Source organism: Buceros rhinoceros, unplaced genomic scaffold, assembly GCF_000710305.1.
Source record: "Buceros rhinoceros silvestris isolate BGI_N320 unplaced genomic scaffold, ASM71030v1 scaffold8701, whole genome shotgun sequence".
NCBI classification, from domain to species: Eukaryota; Metazoa; Chordata; class Aves; order Bucerotiformes; family Bucerotidae; genus Buceros; species Buceros rhinoceros.
This window is the reverse complement of record NW_010393622.1, coordinates 9,368-20,526: the sequence shown is the minus strand read 5'-3', so window position 1 is coordinate 20,526 and position 11,159 is coordinate 9,368. Positions and strand designations below refer to the sequence as shown.

Genomic DNA, 11,159 nt, shown 5'->3' with positions numbered 1-11,159 from the left:
AGAGCAGTGTGTATGTTGGAAAACGTGGGCTTGAAGAACCAGATTCTAACCTCACCTGAGATTTCTCCCAGTGCGATTAACCTAGCAGAGTGATACACATTTACATTGTGAGATTATATCCAGTCCTTTGTTCCTCTACAGTAGAACTCCGCCCTCTTAGGCAGTCTTCATCCTTGTGGCTTCTCTTTTCCCTTTTGCTTAGTCTTTCATAAAACCAACAAATTAAGAGAGGATGGAGTAAAGTCTTAGGTATTTTATGGTGCCTATCATCTAGGCATTCAAGCACTGAGTAGAGCAAGAAAATTAATGTAGAGGTAAGCACTAATACAAGAAAAGATGCTTACTATCACAAACATTTCCCTTTAAATCATTGTACAAAATACAAAAGTTCACATTGTACACTGGATTTTTGTTTGAAAGGTACTCAATCTATTAGAGGTAGAAAGTGGTACGTTGCAATTCTCTCACAAATAGGCTAGAGTTATATCCTAAGTACTTCAGAATGTGTCCTTTTTAAAAACATAAAAGTATTAAACTAGTCACAGGGATATTTTTCATAAATATTTTTAAAACATCATATTTATAAATATGGGTGCTAAATAAAACCAGATGGAGGAACAGTTCGACAGTCCTAGCCTCATATTGCTTTCTCCCTATTAGAAACAAACCAAAGAGTTCTCAAATGGTTGTGGGGCAAATTCATTTTTAACTTCCAAAAACAAACAGAAAAAAAGAAGTTTTTTGCCCTGTATCTTGTACTCTGATGATAAAAAAGGGACTCTGTACAACATGCTGCATTTATACACCAGTCCTATGGAAGTCTGTATCCCTTAAGTGCTGCACATCAGTGAGCAATTTCACCTTTCATCTCTGAGATCCTCTTGTTCCTTGACTCAGGAGCTTTGAACAAACATGAATATTTACACTATTTACAAATGGAGTGTCCAAGCTCGGTGGCATAAAGTGTCTTGTAAGAATCGCATAAGCTGCGGTGACCCAAGTTCAGAACCTGAACAAGTTGATGAAGTCTTGAGGCGATAGAGAGGTGGAGCACGTCTCTGGGTTGTTGGCTGTGCAAGGGTGATCGGTACCCTGGGAAAGGAGAAAGCAACTCCATTTAGAGAGACTGTGGAGAGGGTGCCAGAGCATCGGCTGACTTAGCGCTGCCCTTCTGCCAGACATCCTGCTTGCAAATAGAGCAGAGCCCAGAATAATATTTCTATTCTGGCCAAAGCAGTTCAGAACTGAGCTTCATATTTTACAGACTACTGGCAAGTTGTGGGAACTAAAATCAGTGAAGATCCATTTCATTCTTTTCCCCACTTCTGAGGAAAGAGGTTGGAGCCTACCATCAGCTACAGGAGTTTAACTCTAGAGACGTGTCTTGGACATCACAGTGGCCAGCAGATTTTTGTCCGACTGTTTTGTAGCCATCAGCTCTCGTTGCAGCTAACCCTGCTGCCAAGACCTCCACGTAATGAGTAGGAGATGCTGGCAGTGCTAAGATGATTTATTGCAGGCTGCCCTACAGTATGCCCATCTCCCTCCCCTCTGGCCCTAATGGGCACTACTCTTGTTCAAGGTAAAATGGGATCTCTGGAGCACAGAGGAGAAAGGGTCTTAATAGTTGAGGGAGGATTAAGGTGTAGGAAAACACCAGGTTAGGCGGGCAAATGAACTGCAGCACCCTAAACCAGCTACAGTCAATGGAAGCACTAGGTGTCCTGTGGCTCCTGCCCCAATGTAGTTTCTCCCACCAGAACCTCATACCTTCCAGGAGAGGATGTGGCAGTGCCTGCACAGCTGCAGTGTGTCACCATACTGCTCCCTCCGTGGGTAACACCTTATGAGTTTGAAGTACATCTTTTTCCAATCCAGCTGTCCCTTGTCAGATACGATGAGCCGTTTGCGAATCTTAAAGAAAAAATTGTAACTGTAGCAGGTCACAAAAAAATTTGTCTTTTCCAAGTCATGCTCTTCTCTCCCCCACATAAATGTCATCCTTGCTGGTCCTGTAACAGTTCCTTGTAACACTAAGAAAGCTCCTGCTCTAAATATCCAGCTACAGCCAGCTTCCTGATGGCAACAGCCTCACCTGATACCATTATCAGGGTCTATCCCCACTTCACAGCCACGACTGTAGGAAAGCCAGAATCCCTGGGAGATATTTTATACTACTTTAGCTACTCTTGCTGACTAGCAGGACAGTGAGTATAGCTGTATTTTACAGTTTTGGAAGTTAAAGTATTTTGTTTCCTCAGTATTTAAGAGTCAGTGATTTGTCACATTAGCTTGAAAGACACTCATGTTCCTTTTAGGGTTCTTCAGCTGCAGAGATTGCATTTGAATTTACTTGTTAATAGAAATAACGTGCCCACAGTCACTTTTGAAGTCAGATCCAGAGAGAGCAAATAAAGCCAGGCCAGCAAAGCAATCTGGCCCATGGTCCCTGAAGTGTGGAGGTCTGGTATAAACACCCCAGACATTCACCCATAAAGAGAGAGGGATGTTTGTTTGTTAAGTTTAAAGACCCCAGACGACTACCAGCCTGCAAAGGGCCAAAGATATTTACACAGGTACAGCACAGTAGCAGCAGGGCTGTTATCCACACACTGTCTTGTCACTCACAAAACAGCTCGGAGGGGATTTCTTGCTCTAAAGGGCAAGAGAATATGAGTCATCACTCATGGACCACATCCACAGAGATTCTCTGTGAGGGTGTCAGTCCCTCGGACATCAGGGTACTTTCTGGACCTTGTCTGCATGTTTTTCCCCACACACGTGGGGTGAGGAGCAACTGTATGACTTGCAGTTGTTACCACCTGGATTACGGTTGAAGTTCACCCTGTGACTAATTCCTCAGGCTCCTATTTCAGGAATCGTTGTGGCATGCAAAACCCTCTACATAAATTATCTTCACAGCCATTCTCATGCCAGCCTGTATCATCAGCTCGCAGCACTGCTCTTAGATCTAAGGGATAGTCAAGGAAGAGTGTCCTGCTCATGTGGGTTCACTCAGTAGTGGGGTACAAGCAACTGACAGTAGTTTGCACCCCTCCTTGTACCTGTCTGTCTGTGAAATGGTACTGGCAGAGTTTCTTCCACAGCAGCCGGTCTTCACTGAGCACCTGCAGGTCAGGAGCCACCTGACCAAGGCTAACCAGGTCTCTCCCATCACTCAGTCGCTGCATGATGTTCAGTTGTAAACACAACGGCAAGTCTGTGAAAGTGGTTCCTTTAAAGGCAGGCTGGAAGAGAAGACAAAATTGAACTCAGAGGAAGCTGAAAATAAAAGCAATTCTAGCTTGGAGTAGAGTTACTGCTTTTTAAGCATTGCTCTTCACTGAGATTAAGCAGCAGTTCCCTCTACTGCATAAGGAGACATTTTGTACATAGAGACATTTGACAACCTGCCCCAGAAGAGTCTGAGATATCCTCAAGGAAGGGACACGTATTTGTATTACAGTAGTTAGAAATAGAGTTGCAGTCCAACCCTTCTTGTCCATCCCTCGTCCACACTCATGAGACTGCTCCCAGAAGCACCACCACCACCTTTCACTACAGCAGGACATTGGCTACGTTGTGGTATCAACTATTAACCACCCAGCTCTCTCCACCACGAGGGACACTGGCATTACTTCAAGTTCAGCCTCTTGTTACACTCCTGGGAATCTCATGCTCTTCTGACATGTGTTTTAGCTTATGTTGTCACAGGATCCTGCTGTAACCACAGCAGTGGCTGATGAGCAGCCACAGCAGGATTTTTCCCTGCATGACTTCCCAGGTCACTGCAGGCAAGGCCAACTTTTCTTCTGTGAATACTGGAAGGATCTGCCCCTTTCCCACCAGCTGCACCCATGGTTTTCCAGGCTGTTCAGCCACACCAAAGCACATCCTAGCCCGAAGAGCCAAAGGCCACCTTCACCCCCTATCCACCTTTGCCTGGTCTACATGGGGTCCAGGACTCTTTTGCAAGTTCACATGGCAGCACATGTCCAGGACAAACTCACCGCAATGCACACGGAGGTGCCGCATTCAGAGGAAATTCAAGGCACAACAGCAACAAGGCATCAGCAGAGACCACAAACTGCAGCTGCTCCACAACCAGCACCAGCCTTATTAAGGCAAACAGCAGCTTTTAGGATTGGGCCCAAAGGAAGAAACAATGTCAGACAGATGTGCCAAGTTTAGCATTTACCCCGCATGGAGATTCTGCTATTTTAAGTCAGAGAGTCACAGCACCCGTCTCAATTGGCAGAGCTATTGACTGTTTCACACAAGAAGCACGCAGACCACCATCAGCAGGGGAACACTGCGTGAGGCTGCTTTTAATCACACGGTTCCATCCCCAGCCACCCATCGCATGTGAAACTCCACAGACACAAGTATGTCAGTACACTAACACCTCCCACCTTCCCTTCAGTGCCCCAGTGACCAGCTTCCCCACACCATGCAGCACTGCAAGGACAACAGCTTTTCAACCAAGGCACTGCTTTTGGCCATCTCCACCAGCAAGACAGGCCTAAAACAACCCCTCCAGAAGGACTGATGTGCCTCTGCCATCTCCAGAGGACGCTGCTTCCCATGACAGCTCTAACACTGCATGCTGACAGCTCAGCTGTAAGCACGCTGCCCGGGTACATGGAGATGGTTCCTTGGTACAACCCCCAAGTCCAGACTTAGTGTCCCTGCCCATCAGTGCAAACAGAGATTGTGTTTTGGGGTAGGAGGAATGCACTGGAGCCTTGGATCACCTCCCACTGATCTCCCTTGCCAGCCTGTCTTTTGCATTCTCCTGCACTTTCTCTACAAGCTCTGCTCAGGCACAACAGGCAAAACTGGGTTCAGAGGCAATTGGATAAAAAAAACCCCAAAGCTCATGCTTATGTCTTATTTCTGAAGAAACCAGTGTGACTCAAGCAAATCCTTACAGGTTTTCTGAATCAGGGCCAAAGACTTATCTGCTACTTCTGTTCCCTCAGTACTACTTTCCAGGACTTTTCAAACATTACTTTTTTTGGAGAAAGAACACAGATTAGATCAGAACAGATCAGTATGCTGTCACTCTCTGGACAGAGTGTTTTCAAAGCAGCTCTAGCATACACAATATTTTGCAAGGGTTTTCTTTGTGAAAAAGTTTAGGTTTTCATTGTTGCAAGATGTTCCCACGCACCAGAAACACTCAGTGCACCGTAAGCAACTGGCTGCACAGAGCTGAGTTTGTTCTTCCTTCCTCTAAACCCAGCTGGTTTTGTTCTAGCTTGATCTGAAGTCATCTTCAGTGGTGACAATTTTTTTTTGCAACCTCAACATCTATTTCATTTACTGTAGAAAAGTGTCTGTAAAGCTACACATAAGTATGCATGAAAGGCAGTTCTGTTCACAAGCGGTATTTTGATGCACTTTTGTCTGGATAGGCAGAGCTCTTTGAAATGCTCATCTGCTTTACAGTCCCTAGAGTAGAGGGAAAAACCCACACTGTACTGCTGAGTTTAGCAGCAGGAGGTAGGTCCTCACCTGTGGTGCACTCCGGGCAGCAGATGCCTGAGTGGAGCTGACCCTGGCAGTGCCCAGGCACAGGGCAGCTCCCCAGCTCATAGACCAGCTGTGCCCCAGGACCAGGGGTCATCCCACAGCTGAGCCAGTGCTTCTCTTGCAAAGCAAAGGGAGCTGCAGCCCATCCAGAGAGCTGGACACCAGAAGGGACAGCAGAGGCAGAGCAGAAACCATGATCAGTTCAGGCACAGCTGCTTTTGCAGCTCCTCAAACACCCTGGGACCTCCCAGAGTTCATCACCTTCTGCATCCTGTTGCTTATGTTCCTCTAATGGAAGGACTGGAAGTTGTTTCCTGGTGTTCCCAGAGAACACAGCCATGCAAAATGATGAAAGCAGGCCCTTTGCCTAATCCTTTGCAAATGCCCCTCTGGTTGACACACCAGGAAATAAGGTGCTTTTTATATTCCCTTGGGCCATGCCTTGGTCTGCCCAAAGGGGAATTTCACAGTCCAGTTCACTGCAGAAAAGTCCTGCAAGGGTCACACCAACACAGAGATCAACACTGAGGGAAGACTAACATTTCTGTGGATTAAGTATCCATTTGAGGTGGAAAAAAGTCTAGACATGGTCCTGGGCAGCTGTCTCTAGGGGGCTCTGCTTGAGCAAGGGCTTGGACGAGATAACCTCCAGAGATCCCCCCAACCTGAACCCTTCTGTGATTCTGTGGAGCGGAGCAAGTTCAGATTTGATTCCCATGCAAAGCTGGGTTAGGAGTTTATCAACTAATACATTTCTCTTTCCCATCCCCACAGACACTGTTGGAAAAACAGATTGTGAAAGCAGGACTTGTCCTGCTGGAACAAGCAGCTCCAGACTACTGGAAGAATCACTGATACTTTCAGCCAGGAAGCATGCAGTTATGCAGCTATTTGGAAATTTGCATTTAATTTACAGATTAAACAAATCTGAAAACCTCAACTATCTGATAAACAAGTTTTGAAGGCAATTTCTCAGTTTGCGAAAGACTGAGCTGACTCTTCACACTGACGTCTAGTCTCTGAAGGCTCTCAAGAGGGGGGACGGTTTCCTGCCCAGCTCTGTTGACACAGCACTTCATGGCCATTAAGGAGTCAAGACACGGTCTGCGACCAGTAACAGTGAGCATTATCCTGGGTTGTGTACATTGAGTTGGAACTAAGGGACACAAGTCATGTTAGGAATGCATCCAGTTATTTTGGCAGCTCCGGGTCCTTCCCCAGCATTCTGTGCTTGCGCTGCAAGTACAGTGGGATGCAGTCACTCAAATGAGAGCTGCTACATGAGAAGATTTCATGAAGGAGCTACATTATTTTTAGCTTTCAGGATTTGTGCTTACCCTGGTGATCTGAATATTGTTCAGTTGCTGCTGCCAGTGGAGAATACTCTCCATCCTGTGCACCCACATGTTGATGTTTCCAACTAGGACAGACTTGCCAACCCGTTGAACCAATGTGCAGAGGGACGTGTAGAGGGTCTGCAGCAATTCCCGTATTAGCCTGATGTTCTGCTGATCTTCAAGGACTTTGGAAGAACAGAAAAGGTTAAAAATGGGAACTGCCCAAATCCTTCTCTGAATCTACGTTTCTCAGACAAGTCTTTGCTACAACCTCACAGGCCAAGAGAGCCAGCCTGCACTTTTCTTTTTAGAGGAAGGCACTTAAACATTAGCCAGGCACAGCAGGTTGAGAGCAGTGGAAAGAGATACTCCCAGGATAAGCAGATGAGATATCTGCCCTTTCTGCAGCACTTCCCATTTCCAGCCACTGGCAACCAGCCAGTTTTCCCCTGTGATATGTGTGAGAGGTCATCTAGGTGCACCTCTTCCCCACCTATCCCAGCTGCTGTGCAGGGAGACAGCTCAGGCTCTCCGTTCTCATTAAGTACACATGCACTAATAGGGTGCTCTCAACTCCCAGGCTTCAGCCAGAGCTAAAGCATCAGCTGCCCCAGCAGACGAAGACAGCCCTCAAGCTTTCCTTTCCTCTGGAGCAGCGGTAGCACTTGATGGTAACAGCAAACTGGCAACAAGGCAGCAGCATAGACTGCAGATGTGCCAGGCTGGGGGCAGGAGCAGCCATCTCTTATGCAGTCAGAAATAGGGCTTGGTAGGATGCAGAAGAGGTGGTAGCAAGGAATGCTGGAGGAAGAATCGCCTCTCAGATACCTACCAGAATCCACACATTTCTTCACAACCCCCCCCAGTCCTTCACCAGGGGAAAGGAAAGTGGAACTGCACTACAGAAACCAGCAGCGGTGCCCCTCTTCACCCTTCTTGCACTGCCTGACTGTTCTTGAGGATGTGGTTCACACACAGTACACCAGATTAAATCGAGCTCCTCCCCCCCTCACCGTTTCCGTTTCTTACCTTTCTGCACCACTTTTTCCAAAATGTTCATATAGTTCTTCTGGGCAATGCCGCTCAGTGACGTCAGCTGCGACTTTGCTATCAGCTCCAACAGCTGTGGATAAAAATAGAAGTTGCAAGCCTTAGAGCACAGAGATACCTTTCTAATCTTGACTCCTGGTCACATGACACAGCAAAACAGTCCAGAGACTTGTTTGCTGCTTGAAAATAAAAGGGAGACAGACGATAGAGAAATTTAGTGCAAAGGGGGAGGAAAGCAGAGGCCAAATAATTAAACACACATCACAAGGAGTGGAAAAAAAGGTATTCTAGTGATCCTCGGGGGGGGAGAAAAAATTGATTTCATGGTTCAGAGATGCAGAGAAACCACAGAGCAGTGCTCAGACTGACAGCCTCTATTCACACCAAGGAACAACAAACAGCCGACATCGCCATCCTTCACAGGGGTATAAACAAGCAGTGTCATAAGGGAGCACGAGCAAATGCCTCTTTGGATGGGGATATTATTGAGGGAGCATTAATGAGAATCAGACTCCACAATTTACGTCAAACTCCAGGGTTGCATGGGTTTTGTCAGAGTGCTGTCACCATGACAGAAAGGTTGAGCACTATATTAAAAACAAGCCCTTCCCCCAACAAACCCCTACTCCCTCAAGGTTTCCTCCCTGTTCAGCTCTTGCAGCTGCAGCACCAAACCACCTTTCCCTGTTTACTTGTTAATCTCCTCTAGTGGAAATCTCACTTTTAATTTCAAATAGGATTTGCTTCCCCATCACTGATTTCCCCACTCGTGTACAAGCTGAATGCTAAATTTGGGCTGCAGTTGCTAAAGGAAGCATTTCCCACAGGGAAGATGCCCTCTCTGCCTCTCCACCACCACAGGAACAGCTGTGGAAGTTTCCTATGGATCATGCTCTGCAGAACATGTGGCCTGTGATCTTCCAAGCCTCCCTCCCTTCCCCCAGCATTATATAAATACACAGACCGTCCACGTGTCAGTCCATTTGTTTTGGATGTACATAGCCTTCTCTTTTAATTTAGAAAGGAAAGGAAAAACCTTTTATGCTACAAATCAATCAACACATTACCGCATGACTAGCTTATTAATCCTTTATCATCTGCAGCTACGGTATCCTGTTGCTGGCACCGCAGAGAGCCCAGAGAAACTGCAGCTACTTGTGTCAAGTAACTAAGATGGTTTTTGACAAGACTTGATAAGCCATGAGCTGAACTGTTTGCCCCACTATAAGAATGACAGGAATGTATCCAAAAAGCTGCTGGCGGCTTGCCATGGAGAGCTCAGGGAGAGGTATTACTGCAGCCATTCGCCTGCTCTGCTTGTTTGGCACACTGGCATGTGACTGCCAGTTAGGAGCAGGGAAGTCTCCTGGAGTGATCCATCTCTTCTGTTTAATTTCCAGACCTACACCCTCATCAGATGGCTTTGAGTTTACTTTCTATTAATATCTTGCACCTTGCATGACCAAGAGAAAACAAGATGAAAACCAAGACCTGAGCTAACTCCTGTGAAGGGCAGGCTGCCTGCCTTCTTGGCTCATTGCGGGGAAACAAGAGCTACAGGACAGTTGGGTAATGTTTGGTGCACAGGCATCAGTGGATCTTCTTGCTGTATCAGCTAAACTGAGACCACAATAAATAGATACTCTTATAAACAAGAAGCTCAATAAGTCTTACAAAAGATCTTTTTTTATTTGCTGGAGGAATAAGTAGGAAAAAAAATCAGTGTCCCAAGGTAGTCTGTAATACTCTGCTTACACTAAACTATTTAGCCTTCAGACCTTTGGTTACAGTGATCAACTTGCCAGACTCCATCTGTACATTAGCCACACAGACACCCAGATCAGCTCTTCCGTGCATGAACAACTGCTGTCTCCAGATTGCTCCGTGCTGGAGCTGGCACAGAGACAGCTTCCCCCAAGCTGGGTGTTAGCAGTGTTGTGCCTGTTACTGAAAACACCAAAACGCACCCAGTGATAAGCATCATGTAACGCAATACTCTGAGAGCTAGATACCAGGACCATTCTTTAGGAGGAACAAGGATAAAAATCTCAGTTCCTTGAAGAACGCTAAATTGGTACAAAATTAATTTAGCTAAAGGAACAGATTCAAATTTGCCTTGTCTGTGTTTATCAAAGTTCAATTTATGTTGAGTGAACCAGTTCAGATATCACATGTCACCTCTCTGCCCCTGCAGCAATAAACACAGGATGAAATTCCATATGAAAACTATGTTGTGAATACTTCTAGGACTCCTCTCTGTTCCCCAGGGACCATGGGCTGGAGCAACTGGCTAGCCCTCCAAATCAAGAGACATTTTTATTCTTCCGTGCTCATATAATACACAAAAACCATGTAAACAATACAGCTCAGCCGTGCCCCACATGCTCCAGCACGCTGAGGGTCTTTTAGTGTTGGCATAGACCCAGCAGAGTACGGTCTCAGTTAATGGACTGCCAAATTGGGGTCTACAGCATTATAAAAAATAACATTGCCGCTTGCATAACAGACTGAAAGCAGACTGATGAAGTCAGATTAATGCTGAGTAGGGTAAAAAGGCTAGAGAACTGCAAGCATGTGTTATGATGGGGTTGCATTAAGCCCAGCCCACGCTCAGAGGGACAGATGGTAGGGGAGAGTGTACAGGGAAAGGTTAAGAGCAATTTTAAAGGCCTGCTTTTCAAAACCACTATGGGATTGCATTCCAGCTGATTTTAACTGGAGCTGGGAAGTCTGCAACACCTCCAGAAAACAGAACAGTAGATCAACTCATTTTCAAATCCTTGAAAAATGAAAAGACCTGGTGGCTTCCCCAGGAAATCCTTCCTAGCATCTCATCCCTATTGTTTGCTCTCAGAGGTCTGCCAGAGCCACAGAGAAAAGGCAAGAGATGCAGTGGGCTATTCCAGAGCTTCTGCAAAGCTAGCAGGAGGCAGCATCTTCCACAGCAGGGCAATAACCTGCTCACTTCCCCACGAGTGGGATGTGGCTCCTGCTCAAATCCTACTAGCAGTCAGTCTAAAGCAGTTGATGCCACAAGCCACTTGGCTCCAGGAGCAGAAGAGGTCCTCCTCCCATAAGCAAAAGGGAAAAAAACAGCAAATGAAATGGTGCCATGTGGCAGAGAACAAGGTTTGCTGTTTCATGGCCATGAAAACATGCTGCTCTGCACCCATGACTACTGTACACAGCGTTACTTAGACCTGCTCCAGCCAGATGGCACTTCTGCCACTGTCTCGG

At 46.3% G+C, this 11,159-nt stretch overlaps 1 protein-coding gene across 1 annotated transcript in view; it reads right to left on the bottom strand.

Annotated features, from left to right (window-relative positions):
- Window positions 1–469: 469 nt before the first annotated feature.
- FBXO32 (F-box protein 32) overlaps window positions 470–11,159 on the bottom strand; it is a gene marked incomplete at its 5' end in the record, with an annotated part of 17,377 nt that continues 6,687 nt past the window's right edge. The window contains 5 exons of the mRNA XM_010144915.1: window positions 470–1,092; window positions 1,771–1,914; window positions 3,066–3,248; window positions 6,873–7,057; window positions 7,902–7,995. Coding sequence (XP_010143217.1) covers window positions 1,003–1,092; window positions 1,771–1,914; window positions 3,066–3,248; window positions 6,873–7,057; window positions 7,902–7,995 — 696 coding nt within the window. The remainder of the gene's footprint in view (window positions 1,093–1,770; window positions 1,915–3,065; window positions 3,249–6,872; window positions 7,058–7,901; window positions 7,996–11,159) is intronic.